A 26,015-nucleotide genomic window follows, 5' to 3' on the forward strand; every position below is an offset into this window, starting at 1 on the left:
GTAAATCATTTCGCAAAACGGTCGTCAATTTACTTAGTATGAGTCAGGCCTAAGGCGTGAAAACATAACTTTTATTTTGTTTTTAAACTCTTGTTTTATGGCTGGTGAAACGTACCAGGCAAAATATATTGACTCAAAAAATGTGTTTAGTGTTTCTATATTTTTCATTCTGGCATATTGCTAATTTTTTAAATTTTTTTACACATTTAAATTTATTAGAAACGAAACATTTTTAAAGTTTCTAAATATTACTAGCAGGGGTTTTTTTAAAGCTTGTTTATCAAAATTTTGGTTTTTGTTAATAATTATTTTTTGTATAAACCGCATTCCCTATAAAACCTATAGCAGAACTAGATGATACGTTAAAATCAGCCAGATAACTTAGATTTAAGAGCAGTGCAAAGAAGTTAAAAGACTATGTTTATTTTTAGCCATAGGACTGATTTCAAGTTTAGATAAGGGTTAGTATACCATAAAGTGTGTGTTAATGCAAGATCTTCATTAAAAATAGAATAAAGGGGGATAAGGTAAATAGAGAGGTAAAGAGGGCTAAGGATTTTTTTGCTAATTTTGATTTGGGTGTAATTATTTACTTAATTTGATTGGATTTTTTAAATTTTATCTCTTAATTTTTTTTTTTAAACTTAGGGAGGGAGGAGGTAAGATTTAATGAGGAAGAAGGTAATAACGTCAGCTTACGGGAAAGGGGGTGACATCGCCAGAATTTATCCGAGAAGGGGGGGGGGGGGTTCACGAAATATTATTTATTTGGTGCTTCACCGGTGTGAAGATGTATTTTTATATCTGATTTCTTACCTATGGTCATCTTTTGAAAACCGGTTGGGCATATCCTGCCAAAAAACCGTTGTTTGCCCAAAAATTATAATAATTACCCTCTAGTTTTTGTGGTTTTAGCAAAATTTATTAAGACACAGAATTTTTAATTTTGTTTCCTTAAAGCCATAGCTATGAAATAACCACATATTTTAAAAGATGATAGGATATTTTGTAATAATAATAATTTATTTTAGATTTTGTTTATTTAATTTTTTATTATCTTGTTTTATGAGATTTTATTTACTTCTATATTTATTAAACAAACTGAAAAATAATAACATCTATGACGATCATAGAATCACGAGAATCAAAAATATCTTGAATGAGAGAAAGAGAAACCATATTGTATTCAAGCCAAATTGATTTTTGATAATTTAATCCTATATTTAAGATTCAGTCTAAGACTAATTATTACTGAAAAAAACTGATCGATGAACTAGTATGTGTTGATCATCTAATAGATATTGTTCATTGCTTTTATCATTTTCCATCTAGGATAATCCCAATATTGACGATTTTTTTCATTTAGCAAAATGTTTTTCACTAATCGGGTTGAGGCAGTAAAGAAGTATGAAATAGACCATAATTGTTGACATAAATTTCCGAGATAATCCTTCCAGATGTTTGGTTAACTTTACACTTAAGACATGATATATAATTAGTCAATGGTTTATAATTCGGTTATATTTGGCTGGTGAAATTGATTAATAAATTAGTAAGACATTAAATATTAGCGCTTACCAGATAGTTAGAATTTCTATATTCTCCGTTTTGCCATGATGTTAATTTTGACAATTTTTATTTTTTTTACCGATAATTCTTTGCCTCTGTAAACCAACTAGCAAAAAAAAGAGCAATAATAATGTTTACTTAATAATTAAGTTAAGTTCCAGAATTAGCGCTTCCAAAAACTTGGTTCATTTCATGATTGGAGCCTGACGTCATATTTTTCATTTTGTTTATAACTCAGTTTCTTTTCGTAGTTTTCATATTTGAATTGAAAATACAAGCGCAATAAATTTAAGCCCGCACTAGATATATAGTTTATTATTTTAGCACGATATCCATTTTAGTAATTTTCTTTATATTTTATATTGCTAATATTCGTATTAGATTAATATAAAATTATAATCTAAACATTGATAAAATTTTTGGAATAAATGCCTTCAGTCACTTTTTAATCTTAAAGTTGGCCAAAATTTTGTTAATAATAATTTTTTCCTTTATACTGGTATACTTGTTAAAGTCAAACAATAATAAAGCACAAAACATTACCATATTTTAGAATTAAGGCTTTTTCAGTCAACGTTAATGGAGATTATGTAAAGACAACAGAAAAATCAATAATATTAAAATTTATATATATTTTATTTGAAGCTTTGACAGCTTTCATAAAAATATATCATTATATTTTAGAGCAAACTATTACTATGTTTATAAATTTCTTTCATTTACATATCGGCAAACCTTTTTGAAATTTTATGATGAAAATCTTCATTTGTTCTATTAATATTCTATTCTACAATTCATAAATGAACATGGATCAACAAAATTTAATATGTGATGGTAGTTGGGAAATCGTTATTACCATCACAGATCTAGATATAACAGAAAATTTAAGAGTAAAAGGAGAGCTTAGAATAGGTTCTATCATGCTGATGCTCGTTGACAAAATATGTAAGAGCATAATTTTTTTATAATACATAGGATTTTTTGAATAATATACCTTTTGAAATAATCAATTGAATAAAATTTTATATAACAAATTATATAATTAAAAAAATACAGTTAATAATTAAAATAATCTTAATATATATTTTCTATATTAATATAAGATGCCATGTTAAGATACATAAATGTTTCATACTAGAAAATCTTGCTTGAATTGAATGGGAAGGGGCGTGAATTGCATATTTTCATTTTTTTAGAATTGTCTTTCCCCAAAATTCCACCTCCCCCCTCTTCTACACCCATAGTTATGATTCTGAATATATAATATCATTTACTTAATTAATCACCTAGGGTTACAATAATGTTATATTTATTAAATATTAAATAATAACTAAAGGGCCTATACGTAGGACAATTTTCTTTATGATTAAAAAATTCAAAACTAAAATATTTATGGTTTAAAATATTCTTCTAAACCAAAATGCATTGGTATCAATACTCAGTATTGGGCTAAAATTTATGCATTGGTATCATTTGTAATTTCTAATACTTTCAATTTTATCTAATACTTCAAAATAAACTGAATTTATATTCATAAAATTTGCCTACGTTAGATGGCTCAATTTATTAAAAATAGCTAAATCAAGATTTTCACCAAAATATTACCTCATCCCCAATAGATGCCCAAACCTTTTTTTATCTGTTAGAAAAATCTCCTAGATTAAATAATATTACTTTAGATTAAAATATTGAGTTAACCTATTTTAAAAATGAAACACTGCTCTTATTTTCTTCAAAACCATTAATTATGAAAAAAAATATTTCCTATTTCTTTTTACCATTAATCAACTTTTATAATGAATTGATAAATAAATTTAAAAAAATTATATATTTTTGCATTTTTTTCCAAAATACTATGTCTTATCTATTTACATTTTTAGTTATTATATCTATATATAGATACATTTTTATAGATTGTATTTAACAATCAAAACAGCAGCATGAGATTTTTCAAATTTTATTGGACTAGTTCAAACATAATGATTAATTAATAAACTGAAAGTTTCCAAATGATATTAAATTCAAAAAAAAAATTAAAAGTTATAAAATTAAATTTCCTTTACATCCTGAAGAGGATATGGACACAAATTTTAACTCTCAAATTTAGACTATTGTTCTAAAAATGAATGTAATGGTTTTACCATAATGTATCTTAATGAGATATGATATAATAATAACTGTATTTTGGTACATTTAAAAGGTATCTTTAAATAACTGCCATTTTCAATGGCAAATTTTTTTCGAACATATCAGATTGTGTTAAAGCAGACACATATCCTAAAAAAATTTAATATGTTTTCATGAATTGTGAATTGCAAAGTATTTAGCACAATTAAAATTACAAGTGTCAAAATAATATACATCTTAAATTAGGTTAAAAATTATACTATGTGACTGTTTAATAGTCATATGTAAAAAGAAACACATTTAGGAATATAATTAAACATTGTGATTCGGCATTACATAACAAACATTTAATTTACTCTTTGCTTCACTCAATTCATCTTTATAAAATAAATGGAAATTTTAATAAGAGAGTTAAAAGGATAGTTGAAAATAAATAGAGCTAAAGTTTAATTAATCAAAATATATTTTAACTACCCCTAGAGAAAATCAGATTGGTTTAATACCACTTTTTGGACAACAATCTGATCCGATATTACTGATATTAATCCAATATTTTATCTGATTTTGTATTCTGTAACAACTATCGTTTTAATTTTTATTGCATACTTCTAGTATTGCAAAATCTTTCCATTTGAGTCGATTTTTTAAAAAGGCTAACTCACCATTCAAGAAAAATATTATGCCCTGAAGATTTTGCTCATAGCTAGCACAAAGCTTTGAACTGCAGTGTAGGCAATATTTTTTTAGTTAAAATATTGAGTTAGTCGTTTTTAAAAATTGGGTCAAATGGAGCGATTTTGCTCACTACTTATATCTACTTAACTTATATACTCTTTAATAATATAACATCCATAATTTAACTATTCCATAACATAAGTTTAAGTAGTCATATAAATATATTATAATGATCAGTTATAGTTTATATTTATGAATCTAAAAGTATAAAAAAAATTTTCATTGATATTATCACCTATTTATATAATAACATTAATCTATTTACATAATAAGTAACAAACAAATATATTATGAAATTATAAGTTTTTAATAATTAAACCATTTATCTGATCGGGAAATTTTATATTGGCTTATAACCGATATTTTAAAAGGATAATATCGGCCTGATCCGATAAAAAATATCGGTATATCCCTAGTTTAAACCAGATTTTTTTTTCATCTAAAGCAGATACATTATTAGATTCAATACGACAGCATTGGAATGTATTAATAAATTATCTAATTACACAACAATTTTTTGCATATTTTCCAAAAAAAAAATGTTATGGGTTTGGCTGAAATAAGAATTGAATTATATTATGAATTTCACTAGATTTATGTGATTGAAATTATATGATTTTGAGATTCGCAAGCCTCGACTTTCACCTAGACAAACAAATCGTTCAAAATTAAATTGATGACTACAAAATAATCGTTTTCATTCCATTTTTGGATTCATTTTTCACTCAAATCAATGAACAATGAACGATTTGTGATTCATCAAATGGCTCCATACAAATACTATAAACTCCCTCTGATCTGAGGATATATTAAATCTTGATATTAAAAAAAAATTAAATATTTGGCTAAATTTTATTTAGAGGATATAAATTATCTGAAGGCCCAATTAATTTCAGAATTTAAATCTTGGGGTTGAAGATTAATTTTAGTAGTTGATCCTCCAAGAAACGCAGTGGAAGCATTGCATACTTTAAAATATATTTTGTAGTTTTTCCAAATATATTTAAATTTCTGTATATTTCGGCAACGATACCAATTTGTACAAGCACAAATGAGGGGACCTTTTGTTCGTTACAGAGAATATAAACCTATCTCAAAAGCGCATGTTAAAATCGATTGAATGGACTAGCCTTACTTAATATACATCGAGATCTAATCTCCAACACAAAACAAATTATTGAAAAATTGACGCAATCGAAAAGAAGATTAAATTTTCATTTATTGAACGATAAAATCATCTTATAATTAATGTATTATTCTATATTTTACTGCGATTTATATATCGGTTTAATAGCTATAATTCTTTAATACCACTCGTTAATATTTTATATTTTCCAAATTTTTATTATTTAAGTATGATCAGTTCAAAAAATTTTATCTTATGAGAATTAGTTTTAAAAAATTTTACAAAAAAAATTATTTCAATATTTAAAAAAAAAACTCTCCCTCTCCCCCTTTATAAGATTACTGACTACTCGCCTGTATCGAAGTCAAACAATGATTCGCTCACCTTGTAAATTGAGTACCAGACCCAAATCAGAAACATTTAGTAAAAATGTTCACTTCCATTCATAAGCGTTTCAACTTTTTTTTGATAAAGTGTACCTTAAAATATAAATTATTTATAAATTTTTACCCACACGAGATTGCCTTATATATAGTTTAAACTCTGATATCTCATGATTTGCGATCCATCGCAATGTTTACTCACCACTATTTGTCATTTCGAATTCCGCGCCATTTGTGATCTCCAAACTACACTCCCCCCCCCCGATCTTTTAGCCCAATGGTCATTTAGGGTTAGAGTGTTTAAAAAAATTTCTCTTATTGATTTTTTTTCAATAACAATTGCAACAATTTTCTAATCGTGCGTTTTTTTTCTTTGAAATTGTTATGTAACATCTTATCAAATCACAGCTGCAATTATTGAAACAAAACGTTCTTTTTTTATATAATTTATCGAAAATATTATTATTTTCTTAAATGGAGATTTTTTTTTTAATATATGAAGGGAAATTTTATATTGATAATTTAAATATTAAAATTTGAAACAAAGGAAGTATAAAGTGATAGACTAATTAATATTATTCGCAATTGTCGCGGATTGTATAATATAGACATCGAATATTTTGCATCCGCACCTGAAATATAAAAGTTATTTTAACTCTGCTACCCCCCCCCCCCTTTTCTTTTATTACTAAAAAAATTAAATTTAAATAATATAATATATTTATAAAATATCGCAAAATTTATTATATTCCTGTTTCTCCAATCTCCAACCATTGCATTTGCAATATATTCTATATATTTTTTTTAAAAAAAAACCTTTTATAAACTAGAATGCATGTACCATATGTTTTACGAAAATAAATAATGTTAGTAATGTGAATGTGATGTAGCTTATTTTTTTTTTTAATATAATATTTAAACATTTTTTTACTTTTAATTAACTTATTCATATTCCTCCCTAAACATTTTGTAATTATCATCGATTTGTTAAATATAAGAATTAATCATCTATTTTAATTTAAAAATCATTCTTTTCCTTTGCCTTGAAAATGTTCCGGTTTGCAAAATCTAGCTTTTTGAATGGATTGAACTTTTAAATAATTTATTTCGAAAATCTAAAGGACATGAGATCTATTTTTATTTACTTTTTTCTTTATTGCACGGCCCGGCAGTAAAATTTTTTTTATTTGGTTCGGCCTAGGGAATATAAAAATTTTTCGATAAAATGATTTTGAAATGTTATAGGAAATAAGAGAAGTCAATAAATGTTGTGATATATTTATCATTTAATATACAACAATTTTCAAGTTTACTTTACTATTTATTTTATTTGTATAATAACCTTTTAAATATTCGGCCCTATTTCTAGGCCCGTCTCGGATTATTAAAAAAATTTACGGCTCTACCCGTGTACCCGGTTTTGGGCCGGGACTGCATGTCTGTTTTTTTTTCAGTCAAGAAAGAATATGGCGACAATCGATTTGTTAAAACACTTTTTTTGATATAAAAATTATTTCTTCAATGTCCACTCAAGGCTGTGTCCAAAAATACCAAAATATTCGATTTGCTAACTTTTGAAATTATAAGTATAAAAATCAAAACATGTCCTAATTCTAGAAAATTTCAAAAATGTTTTAAAACTTTCCGAATTCATTAAAGGATTTTGGACATAAGCCTAAAACCCCTTTCCTATTTCTTGATCTTAAGTTTTTGTTATTTTATAAATATATCAATTTTTTTACGTGGTTAAGGATTCTTATGGTTTACATTTTTATACATTTTTTCAAAAGCCATTCCTAGAGATTGGTCTGATTACGCCCTATGGTGGCCCCAGAAAAACACATGGTTGCTTCGGACCAAAAATACGCTAGATCAATACGGGGTTCAAGCTAACGCCCATATCCAATTTACCCCTATTCATAAATTTCTCAGGATTCAAACGCCGGATTTCAAATCGCAAACTATGTCCATTAATTTTTCCATTCCCACCTATTCCGTCGTTACCCACGTGTGCAAGGATCTCGGTTATAACCTAAAAATTTATTGTTTATACCCAATCTATTTAACCAATGGGGTGGAAGAATTCACTAACCTAAACACTTCTGCCTTATTATATTAGTTATCGGGCTCCGCTAAATGGGGGCCAACCTTATAATTAATTTTAAAAAAGCGATTAATTGGCATGCTAGATTACCTTCAATCGGTTGGAAAAATTTATAAATTATTTTCATCAACTCATTCAGAGGTTGCACGAATGTTCCATCCAAAAAATTAAGTTATTTTCTAGGAAAAGGAAGGCTCGCGAATTAAAATCGCTCAAGAAAAATAAGAAACATTTTGTTGCAGGGGCGTGTCGCTACCTAATAGCTTTGAGTGCTAAAGCAACCCCCCCCCCCACTTTCCCTTTATTTTTAAATACAATGTCGCAAGCTGTTGGCCATATTGATTTTTGTTTTATTAAAACACTTAATTTAAAGATTTGAATGAGAATTGAAGTGAGTCCACTTATCCCTTAAATTGATTTTTTTGATTTTCAAAATAATAAATATGATATAATAATAATTATATTAAATTCAATATAAAATGGATATATTAGATTTTATTTTAATTTTCATTCAATATTTTTTATTACAAAAGGAAAAATAAAACTAATATAATTATCGATTTCCATAACTAATTTTTATGTTTTTGCGTTTCCGTTAGTTTTTTTTTGTAACGATTTATGAAAAATAAATTTTTTTTAAAAAAACTTTTATCTAATAAAAAGCATCTTTTTTTTTACAATTCATTAGTCATTACTTTTTATTTTAATGAATTATTTTTATTTATAATGTTGTCTCCATTAAAATTAAAAAAAAATAATAATAAAATAAAACGCACAAAACTAAATTAATGAAGTGGGACGATGACGCGATTGATCCTTACGATATTTTTATTTACTCTTTTTTATCACCTTAAAAAACGCGTGCGATAAATAAATTAACTTATTGAATCTCGGACAGAAATGTTGTAGAACATACTAGAACATAATGAACCTCGGACCAAAAGGCACTATACGAAAATTTCTTATGAAAAAGAAATTTGAACGCTTAATAAGGGGAGATTAACTTTTAACCCCATTTTTTACCGCAGAATTTTATTTCTCTGACGAGTATATTGAAAAGATTCATTGATTTATTAATCTTCAATATTATTTTGCCCTTTTAAATAACCGTGATACGAAGAGTAGTTTATACATCACATCATGAAAATAGAATATATATGGTATAAATTGGAATGAACTGAGATTAAGCACTTTATTATTGGCAAGAAACAAGAGGGTGGATCATTTTTAAATAAAAAATATTTTGCATCCTAGCCCCCCCCCCACTTTCATCGAACTCAATGGCAATGTCTTAGTTGAAATCGCGTTTTTAGGCGTTTTGATTTTTTTTATAATTGGGGTGTTTTTGTCCGTAGGTATTTTTATCGAGGTCATTTTCCGTGATTCCGATTTAAGGATCAAAGCTAGGTATAAAGGACCCGAACGCCTATAACTAGAACTTCCATGAAATTTAGTAGTAATTTAAAGATGACGTCTTTGACTCAACCCAAGTCACCGAAGGATTATAAACTAGTGTTGATCCATTCCTTAAATCTTATTTATTTTTTTCCCCCCACTTTACCTTAAATTTGCGGTGTTAAGGAATTTTTAAATTTATTCGTTTTACCATTTCTTGCTTTATATTATTTACGTTTTAAAAATTAGTCGCGAATTTATTTTTTTTAGCCAGGTACTTTACCGACTTGCAAACATTCTTCATATTATTATTTTTCTTCACGCTTTTCATAATTTTTTTTTCTTTAACACGAATGAATTAATTAGTATAATATAACTAATAATCGTTATAATATTTATATGTTAAGATAAGAAATAAAAAGGAGTTGAACAAATAAAATTACATTCTTTACAAATGAATCGTTAAACTAATAATCATATTGATATCTTTGGTCATTTTTTTAGAGCAATGCGAGATTACCATTTAGCTTCGCGAACTTTATTTTCCCAAACCTATGGTGGATCATGTAATGGTGGAAAAAAATAAAAATAAATAACCTATATGGTTTCTAAAAATTGATCCTTGGTATCGAAAAGATAGAACGTCACGTGGAAATAGATGATTGACCGAATTGGGGGGAGGGGGTTCATTCCTTCAAATATTTAGGGACTCTTAAATGAAGGAGTTATGGTTGAAATCCAATTGGGGAAAGAATATAAGATCCCCAGCAGTGATTAGTCCGACTTTATTGTATGGAGCTGAATGCTGGGTTGCGCGAAAAATTAGAATATAATTTAAGCAGCTGTAATTAGAGCCATGCATAATGAATGTTTCAAACCCGAACCCGAATTTAAGAAAAAAATTCGTGTCCGAATCCTACCGAGCACAAATTTTTGTGTCAGTCCGATCGTGCAGGGCTCTAAAGGTATTGAAAATGAGGTTGCTCAGATCCTGGATAAATCTAAGAGCAAGCATGCGAGGAATGGAAAATTTATAAGGAAAGATTGATTATCTCTAATTTTTTAAGCTAAGATGAAGAAAAAGTAGGTTTGTTTCATAGGGGAAAGATAGGATATACTGGATAAAGAAAGTAGCGGGATAGGAAATTGATAAGTTGAAACAGGACGACCAAATAAAATAAAAAATTGAAGAATGTAATTTATCTGAGACTTCGAACTAAACCACCTGGGCTGGTGGAATTGATGATGCCGAAAGGATTGTTATTATCAGTGACGGCTAAAAAAAGGTTTTTGGTCAAATAGAAAAATATTGTAGGCGCATGCGTCTTTTTAAAAAAAAACGGCAAGTTTTTGGTATATAAGAGGATAATTATGTACTGAGCCTTGCATCCTACACCCGAAAATTGTTGTCCGACCAATTAGGGTCGATCTTTATAAAAACGTAAATTTCGTGAAAAAATAATTGAAAATGAAATGATAAAATATTTCATAACTAAATTTTAAATTACAAGGTTTCTGAGGAGCTTTTTTTTAAAAAAATAATATTTTCGAGATCAATTTTTATTTCATTTATTAGGAGTACTTTTTAATGATTCTTTGATAAGAGATTTTATAGTTTTTTGGTGTTATATATATGTGATTGAACTTTGATTATAAACCTTACGCAATAATGTTTTACTTGTACAATTGAAATTGAATATGACATAATATGAGTATGCAAATGCACTTATATATAAGGCAAATAAGTTTGTGTGTTTTTTTTGAAAAAAATTTCTTATTTCAAAAATATTTAGGAATGAATTATAAATGATTATTGTTTTGCCAAATAAAATTTTTTTTAAAAAATGTTATATAGGGCCTGGAGATAGGGAGGAGGAAAAAAAATATTTTACCTTTAAATTTAGAATTTTTTAACATCTTTATATAGCCTATTAAATATTGTGAATTGCATTACGCATTCGTAATTATCCATAAATGCAGAGTTTGATTTAGGTCAAATCCAAAATATCAAAAAACACGATTCTCAAACTTTTGAAACTTTATAAACTTTTTTAAAAATATAAACATGTCCAAAATATAATTCTAGAAATTCCAAAAATTTAACATAGATTTCATTAAATAAAATTGGGAGATCTGTCAACGTCGATTTCGTCACGATTCGTGACCATCATTTCATATCATATATATTTTTTGAAAATCTGTAAAATAGATTGGAATCGAGTTTTTTTAGCTTTGTATTATTAAAACAATTTCAATTTGATAATAGGTCTGAGATATCCCGAGGAATGTTCCCTTAGTCGCGCTTACGACAAACGATACGTTAGGACCGGCAAAGCCCGGTCCGGTAATACATCCCGTTCTAGCTTAGGTTCGACATCTATGTCCAAAAAGAAGACGAACGCCACAGACGGGGCCGATAAATCCTTCGATTCGAATTCCGATCGACCCGAATCTCTTTACTACAATTACGGCACACTTTCAACCTCCTACGGACAAAGCTTGGATAGGAAACAGCAAGAAAGCCACCACACTAGAAGCAACGACCATAATGCCACGAATAATGGGATCACTGGTGGGAAAATGTTTTACACGCCCGAGCACAGGGTTACCATGCCCGTTAATGGATTAAGACATTGCCGACAACAAAACGGAACGGTATACGTTGTTTATATATCGTTTTAAAACTAGGAATTGAATACATAAAAATAGTAAGATTCAGTTCAGATGAGACTTGCCAACTGTTTTTATTTTTAAAGTTAAACTAACCTTTATAACTGAATCGGGTTAAACCCGTTGTAAAGTAAAATTTATTTTCCTTTCCTTTTGGTTTTACAAATGGGTTCTGTATATTTAAAAATCCTGGAGGAAAAGCAGTAAGTAATAAGGAAAAGTCTGAATGGAACCAGGCACCGATACATATTTATTGAAAAAGGCAAAGTATATATAAATCATCAATATTATCATTATTTATTCGTCTATCATCTGGAGCGCTTGTATGAATTGACAAAAAGTATTTTTTACAATGTGATAGGGTATTCAAAAAAATTTTCCTATATGTCATTTTGTTTTCCCATATTTTGCATCATTTCGCATATTTTTTAAAAATTTTGTTAATGCGTTTTTTGGGCTTCGTGATTTATGCCCATTTTGCTTGCTTTTATCATGCATTGCATTATTTAATGCTTTGGGGTCATTTCACTGCCTTTTGCACATTTTGTGTCTCCTTTGCATATTTTTCATCTTTTTGCTAGCATTTTGTGCTTTTATTTTACAGCTTTTCTGTCATTTTGCTCGGTTCAGGAATAATATTTTGTACAGTTTAAAATATGCGGTTTTGCCTGTTTTTATGCAATTTTGCAAGGTTTAATATAAAATTTTTGCATAGTTTCTAATTTGGTATAGTAATGCCGTATCTAAAACAAACTGTGAATACAACTTCTAAATTATGAACTACTATCCTAAAAATAAATTTAATTATAGAACTGAAATATGATAAATTTACATTAAATGCTAGTTGCTATCTCTTGATTTTTCTGAAGATATTGAAATAATTTCGGAAGAAATTTATCATTGTTTATGAATTGATTGTGATGGATACCTTAAAATGCATACGCTACACATCTTTTCAAAGTGTTAAAACTTGTTTCTATTTTAGGTATAATAAGTAGTGATGAGACAATTAGTGCTAATTTTATTGATTTCGAATATTATCTTATATTAACTTGAAAATTTTGATTTCATTGAAATTTTAGATTGAAGCTGTTTATTTTCTCCCTCTTTCTCACATTTTCCTGGATAATTGGCTGTATTATAAATATCAAGATAATTTTTAGTAACATTTTAAAAATCTCGTCCTGTGACATCCTTAAAGTTTATTATATTTTTCGCAGGCTAGTGAATTCTAGTGATTCAATTAAACTTTACTTTCGTGTAAACTAAAAAAATCTTTAAAAAATACTATAGGAAAATCTAAATAAGGTCTTTAAATTTGAGTTTCTACTAGTGATCTACATCAGGCCTAATTTTTCTTTGTTGGCCCGGCCCGAACCCGAAATATTTTTTAAAAAAATTTGCTACCACGACCCTGCCCTTATTTATCTAAATATAGAAATTCATTTTTATAATTACTCAAGATAAAAGATATATGTTAAATGGCGTCTGGTTTCTATAAAATAAAATCAAATATTTTTATTTTACATAAAAAATTCAACATAAAATTGATAAATTTAGATATATTCAACAAAAATTCAAGACCCGACCCGGCCCTAATTTTTTTTAAATATATTAGGCCCGGCCCAGCTAAAACCCGATTTTTAAAAAAAAAATAGGCCCGTACTCGGCCCGGCCCCTACTTTTGCAGATCTCTAGTTTCTACCTAAGGCTCGAGATCTTCCCAAAATATGGCAGACGATTTTAACCCTCTTTTGACGAAATCTCAGGGATTGGTAATATTTGTTTGATTAAACCCTTATTTAGTCAATCTAAGTTTTTAACAACACTAAGTATTGATGCATCTATGGAAGGCAGGGACGCATCACCAAGGCTATTTATAAATTATATGCATATTTCGTATTTTAGAAAGAAAGAAAAAAAAAGGTTTAATAAACCATTTAAAAATCTATTATACGAAATATAAATTATCATTTAATTTTTTTTTTGCCATTATTTACCATTATATATGTATATATACTCTTTTGTATATATTATTATTATATAGTATATGATTTAAATGTTTAAATTTAATGCATAAATTAAAATTTAGTCATTAAAATTTATTACCCGTGTCGAAATCGCCGATAAAATAAATTAAATCGAATATACATTTTTTTTGGTTGTATTTTTTTTCTCAAAAGGTAAATATCCAATTTAAAAAAAAAATTAAAATTTTTAGGAATATCATAATCATATTTTTATAGTTTTTAATTAATTTTTTATCTTAAACCCCATCATGGCGCCTCGGGCATAATTCAGTATAAATTTAAAGAATGCATGAGTTCAATTAACCAATTACTTCATTCGCTATTTATAGAAAAATTGAGACTGTTTTTTTGAGAGTCGTTTCTAAGATCCCTGCGCTGGTTGTGGGTTCGGAAAATTAAATATTAGAAATATCCACAAGGATCATTTTTTTGTTCCATCTAAATATCTATGAATCACGTGTCATTTTTTTATCTAACATAAGTCACTTATTCATTTACGCGATTTCCATTTCCCAAAATTAACAATTTCCAGTGATTGTAATTTATATTTTGAGTGGCTTAAGACTCTATTACTTACATCAGGTTAAATTAAATATGTTTAATATTCTACATTTCGTTTTGTTTTTTTCTTCTAAGATCTTTCCAAAATAAGCTTCAGATTTTTATATATATAAAAATCCAAATTTAAAAGATAATTTCTGAAAATATTTGAGCTTATGAATTCGAGACCCAAAGAAAATACAAATGGAAAATAGTACGGAAGAAATTCCTACTTTATATCTAATAAACAGGGTGAAAAATTATAGTTTTTTTAAAATCGGGTTGGAACAAAAAATTGGTACTCTCACTTTGCAGGGCTCTGAGCGTTTCGGACTTACTAAAGTTATGCGCATAGAAACCCAACAGTTTTAGCCTCCTATCTTTTAACATTGCAATTATCCTTAGACAGCTTTAAATGTAACATAAAAAATCATGCCAGGACGAGCTCTTAAAGTGTGTAAAAAAAATAACGAATGTTTTTTTTACAACTGAGCCAGGACTAAAATATGCAACAATTCGAAATAATTATTTTCAACGAGGAAAGTAGAAATTACGAGAAAACGAATGAATGAATGTCAATTTTTTTTAACTCGAGTCAAATATTTTATTTATTATTTATTGAATTTATAAATTTTAAAATTCTTTGTATAATTTGAAATTATTCTTAAATATTCGAAATAACTCATATGATAAAGTAAAATATAAAGTAATTGTAATGTATAATTTCAATGAAAAATTAAAAGTTCAAAATACTTATATACATTTTCTTTATCTCGGTAATTAATTTGTTTTATTTAGTTAATTAATTAATTGTTTTATTATTATTATTAGGTATACATAGAAGAAATAATTATCTTAATAATTATAATAAAATAATGTAAATAAATTAAATATGGAATATATTATAATATGAATTTGAATGTTGCATACATAATTCTAATTGTACGGCTTTGACTTATTCTACTATGTATGTTATATTATATATATAAAAAATACATTTTATTTTAGTTTTACATTTCATATCCAATATTGGAGTGTTTTTTTAAAAAAAAATTATTTTATTATTATAAAAAAAAATATTTACCTTGACTTGAATAAAATTAGGCGTAAATTATTTAACGATGATAATAAATAAATAATACTTATACAAATTTAATAGGATTATTGATCATCTCACCTATATATATATATTTTTTAACAATCTTCATAAACATGAGCAAATCCATATTTTATTTTTGTGTAATTTTTTAATTTAAAAATACTCGATTTTTAAAAGGGATCCGAACCGAATTTAACCGGTATTAACCATTATTCTTTACCGAACCTGAACTTTAAAAATTTTGTCGCCCGAACCTGAACCCGAACCTATAAAAAGGTATGTGAACCGGTTTGAACTTCTTGATAAACCAACTCTTTTAAAGTTATTAATAATCGATTTTGATTGAATAGTGGGGCGTCACTAGCCTTTACAATCTTAGGAGGTTCAAATTTTTTTTCAAAATTACCCCTTTTTTTAGCTAACACTATCCAGATACCTTTTTTTAGTTAACATTATCTAAAATTTCCTTTTTTAGCGGTATTTTAAAAAAATCAAAATTTTTCAGGGCTTGAACCCCTGAGATAAGTATTTTCAGATATTTTTGTATATTACTATTTGACGATGCCAGGCCACATTTTTTTTTAGGAGTAAAATTTTTTTTCAGGGGGCCCATCAAATTTTAGTCCCTGCCCCCTTAGGGAAGTGTTCTCAGCCATAAAATTTATTCCTTCTCCTTATAAATATAATTTGGTAGGTTGTATGTGACTCAGTATTATTTTTTTTTAGAATAGGGACAAAATTTAAAAAATGAGGTTCAATTTACATATATCTAATAAGGTTTTATGGGAACAATTGTAAACCGGTTTTTCAAAGTTAAACCCTAACCGATATTATTATTTATTACGAACTGATCCGGAATCATAAACCATTATCTCTCTCTGAACTTAAACTTGACCGGACCTATATTCAATACGGTTTGAATCCCCTGTATTTTTAATATCTAACGTTCCTCTATTTATATCAGAGACCTGCAGAGGTACAATTTGCCCGGCCCGGATTCTTTTTCAAAAATTTTTGGTGGTCCGGCCCAGCTTTTTTTTAAAAAAAATTCAGGCTCGGCCCGGATTTTTTTTAAAAATATTATATGTTTATTTTTGATTTTTATAGCTAATAATGGCGATTTCAAATATTTGGTTTTAAAATATACGACCCGGCCCGGATTTTTTTAAAATATATTGTCGTCCCGGGTATATTTTAAAAAATTAAAATACTGCCCGGCCCTAAATCCGGGTCTGCAGGTCTGTGATTTATATTGACCAGATTTTATTATACATTTTAAACTATATCCTTGTTCATTATCATTTTAATAATTTTAAAGTGTTCTTATTTTATAACTAGAGAGAGTATTGATAAATTTAAATGTAAACTATGGGAAAACGAAAGAAGAAGAAAAAATGAATCGAAAATGTTATTTTACATTAGCTCAGATCATTAAAAATGGGAAGGTAGGGGAGGGGTATTTTAAAAATGAATGAATAATTATAAAATATTAACTATTATATAATAATGATTGATGGAGAAAACAGTTCTGAATTGTATATCTATTTACATTATGGGAAATTTTTACGTCTGTCTAATCATTCATTTAAAATATTCAAAGTTTTACCACACATTATAAATCAATCTAATAAGTTGTATTATTTTTGTCAAGTTAGGGTTCAATATTTGATTTTATAATATATAATTTAAAACAATAAAGAAAAATTGAAACTCTACACCCCCTCCCGCCAACTCCCTTTTCTCTTAATATGGCGTCCTTTGAGTGACATTTAGTGAAAGGTTTAACTAGTCGATTTCGAAAAAAAATATAGGTATCACTCTCATGTGTCGTCGACATATCTGATTGTGGTTGATGTTAAAAAAATCTAATAAAGTAATAATTGCGGATTTATTTATCAAATATTTATAAAAAAAAATTTTATGATATGGCCGCTAATTATATAAAACCAGTTCTTTTATTGGTTATCAGATGAAACGTAACAAATTTAAGAAACAGGGGATCAAATTAAAAGATGTAATTAAAAAAATTTTTGTGGCTTAATACATTATATTTTTATATAATGAAGAAAAAAAATTAGAATGTGAGAGATATTATGGTATATGTTTCAAAAATTTTAAAAATGTGGCAGTTAAGTGTGGTAGATATTAACTTTTTAAGAAAATAATGGTAGTTTAGAGGTCAATATGTTAGACCTGGCAAACCCTGGTCATCGATGTGTAATCAATAATTGACATTTCGATTAATTTTTTATAATAAAATCTCAAAAGTCCATTTTGGTTAAACTTAAGAAATTAGTTATTAATATTATATTTTTAAAAAAATTGTTTGTCGCGAGAATGCCCCCCCCCCTTAATAATTTTAGAAAAAATACGACATTTTATTTTAAATTTATTTTATACATGTAATATTTCTCAATTTAGACTCCGGATAAAAAAATCTCGCCTTATTACTCTTCTGACAGTGGACTAAATCGTCATTCGCCTCGCGATACCAAAATTTACGATTCCAGCAAAGATATACCGGAATCCGAATTTCATCTAATTAGACCCAAGAATTTTTACGAAAAAGCTAGGATAAATAATTCGTAATACACTTAATTAATAATATAAATTAGAGCAACTCTTGGATATATGGCTGGTTTAGAATACCAAATACTATTGTATTGGTATCGATATCAAATTATTATATTGGTTTGACAATATTTTCCCTATATCTTAATAGTTAATTATTGGAATAAATTGGTGTTGGTTTTGATTATATCTTATTATAGAAACTCTTAATTATGTTAAAATAAACATCATCACTTTCGAATTAATGTGTTTGTTCTTGTTCAAAAATATTTGGAACCGGCATTATTGACACTCTGATTTTTAATGTATTACCAGAGATACAGAAATATTATTATCACAGAAGCTAAATTTATATAATAATTGTAGATAAACGATCGAGACATTTAATCTTTTTAAAGTAATTTGCACCAATATATTTTGCGGTAAAAAACAAAAATATATTACTTTGTAAATTGGAATATAAGGAAGTATTTTTTTTGTGATATCCACGAAAAAAGCCAAAATTTCACTAAATAAATCTAAAAATATGAGATAAATATATAATTATGACTATTGGATTGATTTACTCAAACTATTGATAATGGCACTCAGGTGGTATTGGTTTCAAAAATTAATATAATATAATGTTTTATAGAAACCAGTTGTCTTAAGTTATACGCGAAAATTTGTATAAATCAAAATTTTGAAGCTCTATCTCGAATTAGGCTTTCAAAGTTCAACACAGGTGTGATCTCGGTTTTAAGGATCTCCAATTACTCGATACAATACTAACCTAATTGGGTTCATGATTTTAATCTGGCTTTAAATTCGTACCCAGCGTTGCCAAAAAAATAACGGCCTTCGAATTCCTTGTATTTAATTCCTGTGAACATTCATGCAATATACGTATCCTAGAGTTACTATTTAAAATACTGTAAATATTACGCTCTGGATTTTTCAGTAGCTTAATAAATTTTGGCTAAACCTATAATATGCAAATTTCAGTTTACTTAATTGACAAGTGCTTTATGAAATAGCACTGATTATTTTTTTATGATAATTTAAATGATAATTTGGGATTAAAAATGGTTTTAATTTATTAATTAATTGATAAAAAATTAATGAGTATTATAAAATTTTATATGAATCAATGACATAAATTGGACAAATAAACAACGGATAAAAATACCCTAATTTTTTGGGAAGAAAAATTTTAATGTTTAAAAGGAGGATTTATTTTAAAGCATTTAAAAGTATTTTCTAAAATTGGGGTATTTCTTTTCCATAACATTTTTGCTAAGGGAAAGTCCACCGCATGTAGGACCTCTAGGAAAATACCGCAAGAACCTCCAGGGAAATGTGATTCATTTTATATTGAACAATATTATATTATAACTCTTCCAAAATTTTTATTATTAGTTCAAATTTAAGTAATTTTCATCATATTAGATAGTCGATTTTTTTTTAAAGAAATATATTTTATAAATATCACGACAAAAAATAAATTACTACCGGAGACATAACAAGCATAAAAGTTGGGTCCGTAATTCATCCCGATAATGCTCACGCGTACAACAAATGTTCTTGAGAGTTAAAAACCAATTTCTCGGTTAAACTCAGTTGGGAATTTTTTTATATTTAATTTAATGTTGTTAAATGGCTCCATTTGAGCGGATTTTTTTAAAACGGCTAACTCATTTTAACTAAAAAATATTTACCTAAGCCTCGAGATTTAGCTAGAAGGTGTCCAAACTTTTGTGCCATCTATGAAAAAAATCTTTAAGCTGGCGTAATCTTTTTTTTTGGATAAAAAAATTGAGTTAGCCGTTTTTAAAAAATCAGCTCAAATCGAAGTCGTTAACAACACCTTAGTCTGAATCTAACATACAGTTTTTTCCAAGTGAAAAAAATAAAATAGCTGATTAAAAATATTATTTTTAAAAAAAAAATAATAGATGGTTGAATTCCTCACTCTCTCTCATGGAACAAGGAGTGGCCGAAACCCAAATTCTGTTGTTACGTTTCAAATTCTACCATTTTTTTGACCTAAATCCTAAAGTAAGAAAAAATTTAATCAGTATTATTTATTGGGAAATTATTTCTTTTATTTGAGTAAATTTGTAGTATCATTTATTGTTTGTATTTAAATAATGGGACTTAAAATTTCGATTAATTATTAATAATATTATTATTTATTTCTTCTTTAAAGCTCGATCGATACAGGATTGACATGATATACGAACAAGCCAAAAACGCTATCATTTTTGAAACCATTGATTGCACCGACGAAGAAGCAATTTTGTTTGCCGCTTTACAAGTTACATACTCTAATTCAGATATAAGACCATATTAAAAATATAATCAAACTAGCGAAAAAAGAGAAATGAGCTAATTTTAATGTAAAAATAAAATAGTGGTCTAAATTAATCTTTTGAAATTTACGAAAGTTTATTAAGTTGCTAAAATTTTACAAAAAAAGAGGAATCAATATAGAAATGGGCAGTTATATTAATCTATTTAAATTAAATGGGAATTATAAGTTATTAATGGAAGATTTCGGACAAGTTTCATAATTTAATAAAGTTACGAAAGTTTTGAGGATTTTTAAAAACCATTTAGGCCATAGCCTAAACAATAATATTTAAATAGGTCTCTGGTATCTACGTTATGATACCATAATTTTTTTATATTTTGCGGTTTGTATCGATTTTAGCGAATAAGTTATATATTCATTATGTGTTTTTCTAAATGTTTTCGATATCTCTCGTTATTGTGTATTGTTCACATCATTCATAACGTGATTATCTGAATGCTTTGAAACCATCTTTAACAATTCTGAAAAGATTCTAATATATTCCATGGAGTGAGGTGAGAAGAACAGCAAAACATTTAGAGCCCCGTTAAAGAAACCAGGACAAATACTTTTTATTCACATACATTCATAAATATACGTGATCTACTAATTCATACTAATCAAGGTGTCTTCAGGAAGAGCCGAAGAGTATTCTCTTCTCACATTAAATGGCATATCGAGGATCCTAACAACCAAATCTCAGTGAATGTTTTTGCTATAGAATTATTAGGCAAATCATGTATCACACTTATACTCTATTGCAGGCGCATACGCAGGAATGTGGGCGATGAATTTATTTTTTTTAGAATTATTCTAGGAAGTTATTCAAGAAATATAATCTCCAGAAGTTTATTAGGTCTAGTGAAGTGACTATAAAATATTGATTGGCAAATGAATCACTATAAAATAGTCTCGAAAAACTTTAAAAAAATATATAAAAATTATTTAAGCATACAATGATATATAAATTTTATTCAAAAAAAAAGTATTGGAAATTAGATTAATGTCTAAAAATATCTTAAGAATGATTAGCATGTATGTAAACTTATAAAGTATTAATTAAAATAAATATCGTTTATTAAAAAAAATAAGAAAAAAATACAATTAAGATGCATATTATGAATTTTATAATGTAAAATTCAATCTTCTTTTAGAATTGAACTAATTTATTCAATGATTTTATCAGCGCTTGGTGTCAACTTCCCATGTATCTTAAGAGGAGCTAACATCTATTTAATCTATTATCAGAGGTAGTACATCTTAGTAGTGTAATTAAACGGCTCGATTTGAGAATTGCTCAAGCTAAGATGGCGTTCATGGCACAAAGGTTTTGACATTTATCAACGAAATCTCGAGGTTTAGATAATATTCTTTTGATTAAAATATTGAGCGTTTTTGAAAATAGGCTCAAATCGAGCCATTTAAAAATAATACTTCTCAGGTATGTTTTTATTCTTGTAAGAGAAGGAAATGTTATTTCATTGGTAATGCTAAATTATATGTTAATTTTTATATATTAGGAAAATTCTAAAATATGCCTGAAATTATAATAAGCATCAATAGCATTTTCTAGAACTTTATCAACCATATTTAACCTTTTATACCATACTTTGCATTCAGCTAATAATGCATCATGGGTAATTTAACATCCTCAATAAAAATCACAAAATTTAATTTTTTTCCTCTATCAAGATTGAGGTGGATTAGAAAGGATTATGCAGTAATAAATAATATTTACAGATTTGTAAATGCTTCCTGATCAAGAAACTTTCATTCATGTGAGTTATAAAAATTATCTAAGAGGTAGAAAAAGAGATTTTAAGAAACGATGCAGTAGCTTCACTAGGGGTGAGGGGGAGGGGAAGTTGAAGTTGTGAACTCAGCACGAAAATTTGTGCACCAAGAAGAAAAATCCAAGATAATAAAATGCCAATTTATACTATTATCATCATAGGGAACCGCTATTTGACAAATAGTTCTTTGAAGTTTTTCTTCAGACATTGTCATGGTTTGACCCGCTATATATGGAAGAATAAAATCAGCTAAATTTTTCGTACAGCCTTGGTATGTTTTCATTTCCGGAGTCATTTTTCCGTTGAATCGTCCTGCCAATTTTAATTCATTATTTTTTACAATAATAAATAAATTAAAATTTTTAAAACTATCTAATTTGTTTAACAATATAAATTTTATAATTAAATTTATAATTATCTAATTTAACTATGCCAGAAAATATTTACAATTCTTTATTGTTATTTAATATTTTACATATAATTTTTATTATATATTTTTAAACCATGTGATCATCTAAAATTGAAAATTTTTATTTGTTTTTTAAATATATTTCATTTTGATATCGTGTTTATTAGTTTATTTCTAAATTGAAACCATAAATTTTTTCGGAGGTTATGGGAGGGGGGGGGGTCAACCTCAAAACCCCCTTGTCTACACCACTGCTATGAGCTTAATCAGGTTCAGAAGATTTTCTGATGTAACTGTTGAAATAGTAGTTGATAGAGGCTGTGATGTTGCTTGTTGTACTATAAAACATATAAGTTTTAATTAAATATTTAGATATAAAAATTATTTTCAATTAAAACTGCAATCTTTTAACATTTTTGGTATTTTATTTGATACATTAACTTTTTCATAATCATATTTGATATATTATTTTCATATAATATAATACTTTATGGATAATAATAAAAAGATATTTGTATAAATACTAAACAATTTTTCAAATATAATACTGTACAATACAATTTTAGTTACAATTGCAATTCAACTTATTTTTTTTACTGGTTAATATTATATAAATACAGCCAAAATTGATTATTTTTTGATAAAAAAATACTGCATATTTCGATAAATTTACTGCCCAAAAATTTATAAATTCTGTCCAAAAAATCATAGCCTTTAGAATATTTGTGATTTCTTAATTAGTTTAAAATTTTAAAAAAATAATTCCTCACTAATAACAAAACATAATAGAAATTTTTACTAACTATGAGCACAATCAGTTTCAGGAATTTCTGATGTAGTAGTACTAGTAGTTGGTAGAGGATGTGATGTTGCTTGACATTTGTAGAACTTGAAATAGGAATTAATAAATGATTGTTTTTTCATAATTCTAAAATATTCACCGCTGTTTTAAATAATTGGTTATATTTTAATATTATTGTGATTGAACTAATAAATAAAATAATTATCACTGAATTAAGTATACAATATTACCTACCTTATTATGTATTTAAACGTGATACTTGATAATTAAGCGCCTAGCCCTATAATATTATACACAAACACACATGAAAATGATAAAATATGAATAAATGATGTTGTTAGTTAGAAAGAAATTTACAAACTAGACATGTTTTTTGAATAAATATTTAAAATATTTTTTAAAAATAATTACTGTTTCTCAAAAAAAAATTTTTGCGGGAGAAATTTAAAATTTGCAGTAGCAATTCCGGTAGTTTTGTGGGAGTCTCCGCTGATGGGGGGAGATCTGGCAACCCTGTCATTGCTCTTTCATAAATATTCGTAATCCTTTTTTTTAAATTTCAGGTTACTTCACATAAAATTGTTATTATATAACTCATATATTTAGTATTATGTAATTTAGAACTTTTTTTTAAATAACAAATTTAAAATAATTATCTGCTTTTGTTATAAAAGAGTAGTATTTTAAAAAAATATAAATTTCAATGAATATTTTTTTTACAAACACTAAGTGAGTATTGAAAGATAATTTTCCACACTCAATTTTATATTAGCCCACTATCTCACAAATATAAAAAAATGATAATATTTTAAAGAATGTCTTGATACTTAGATATATATAGTTGATCTGCATTATAAAATTCAATGACTTTAAAAAAATTGGAACGCGTTCCGAAGGATAGAATGAAACATATTTATTCTACCGGAAGAAAACAGGAAATGTAAAAATGCCTTTTTTTCCGGGTCCTTGATATTTATGAAATGATCCATTGTAAATATTCAATATATAATTATGCTTAGCGTGATAAATAAAAAATTTTCATATAATCTTGGAACGTGCCCGGAATTACCGTTCAGTTCCCTTTTACTAATTTCTCAAAAGTTTATGAGAGAAACTTGGGCGCTTGAAAACCCATATCTCTGTTTAAATAATTACATCATATTTTAAAATCGACAGCTCCGGGCGCAATTAGATTCTGCTTCTGCTATCAGCAACGAGCATCCTACCTCGCAAATTGACTCTTCGACTCTTCCACCCTTTTTGGAGAACGGCTCTAACGGTCTGGGCGATATAGACGAGGCCTTAGACGATCTTCGCGCCTCGCTCGAGTACGCGGCTACCCCCCTTGTTCCTTCGTCTACCCCCAGCGATACGTGTGCTTTAAACAATGGTGTGAATGGCTTAATAAAGGGGAGAAGCAGCGACAAGAAAGATGGAATCGATCAGGAGTCCCGTATTTTGGAGTTAGGAGGAATGTTGGAGATTAGGGACGTGCTGAAACTATTTAAGTAAACGATTAAGTATTATGTTTTGAATTTGCGATAAAAATTTGAAGCAGCACAATTATCTAAGCTACGTTCACAGCTGATTTAATTTTTATGACAAAAAAATGAATTAAGATATAGCAGTCCAGCAAAAGAAACTGTTGGCAGTTGAATCTTAATACATAATTGCTTACGAAATAAATTAGGTTTGGACGCCGAAAAAAATTGATTAAGTTTTTTTAAATTTTAGATTTTTATTTTTTATTTATTTCACATAACACCTAATTAAAAATATTATAATTTATAAATTATAATTATATAATTAAAAATAAAATTCTATAATTGAGTCCTCAAAAAGGAACCATAATTGTGTCTAAAAATTTCTATTTGAATTTTTTGTCGAATAAAAAGGAATTCTCTTGCTTCATTTGTGAAAAGTCGTATTTTATTAGCAATATTTTTTAAAAACAAAAATGTTGAAGGCGAAAAATGCCCGTTAGTAGAAGTCACAACTGGAGTGAATAAAAAGTTTTTAAAATTTTTGTATTTGTTTATCTTTTTAATTTCAGCCTGTGTTATTAAATTGAAATTTATGTTTGAAGGGAATGATGAAACACACGTGTAGTCCCATATGAGTGATTTGCGGCCCAAGGTATGGTTGTCATACCATCAGGTCTTAAACCATCTACTTGAGATAAATTTGATGGTTCGAGATTGTTAGGAATGTGTGCAGCTGTTAAGCTTCTATTTATTATATGGTTTACAGCTGAGTGGCGTTGATGTCGCCCTTGACTAAAAATGCAATTTAAGCCATGTCTACCCCGCAGGCATGAGGCTGTACTATAT

At 27.4% G+C, this 26,015-nt stretch overlaps 1 protein-coding gene across 2 annotated transcripts in view; it reads left to right on the forward strand.

Moving 5' to 3' along the window:
- Positions 1 to 2,282: 2,282 nt before the first annotated feature.
- LOC135922943 (fermitin family homolog 2-like) overlaps positions 2,283 to 26,015 on the forward strand; it is a 29,817-nt gene continuing 6,084 nt past the window's right edge. The window contains exons 1-7 of one of the 2 annotated variants that reach the window (XM_065457490.1): positions 2,284 to 2,514; positions 7,731 to 7,964; positions 11,706 to 12,094; positions 18,200 to 18,363; positions 20,284 to 20,386; positions 20,538 to 20,645; positions 24,862 to 25,193. In XM_065457490.1, the coding sequence (XP_065313562.1) occupies positions 2,370 to 2,514; positions 7,731 to 7,964; positions 11,706 to 12,094; positions 18,200 to 18,363; positions 20,284 to 20,386; positions 20,538 to 20,645; positions 24,862 to 25,193 (1,475 nt within the window). In that variant the 5' untranslated portion in view covers positions 2,284 to 2,369. Of the gene's footprint in view, positions 2,515 to 7,730; positions 7,965 to 11,705; positions 12,095 to 18,199; positions 18,364 to 20,283; positions 20,387 to 20,537; positions 20,646 to 24,861; positions 25,194 to 26,015 lie in introns of both variants that reach the window. The other variant, XM_065457491.1, reaches the window with a different exon arrangement.

The sequence above is a fragment of the Gordionus sp. m RMFG-2023 genome, chromosome 1 (assembly GCF_954871325.1).
Source record: "Gordionus sp. m RMFG-2023 chromosome 1, tfGorSpeb1-WG-v2, whole genome shotgun sequence".
Lineage (NCBI taxonomy): Eukaryota > Metazoa > Nematomorpha > Gordioida > Chordodea > Parachordodidae > Gordionus > Gordionus sp. m RMFG-2023.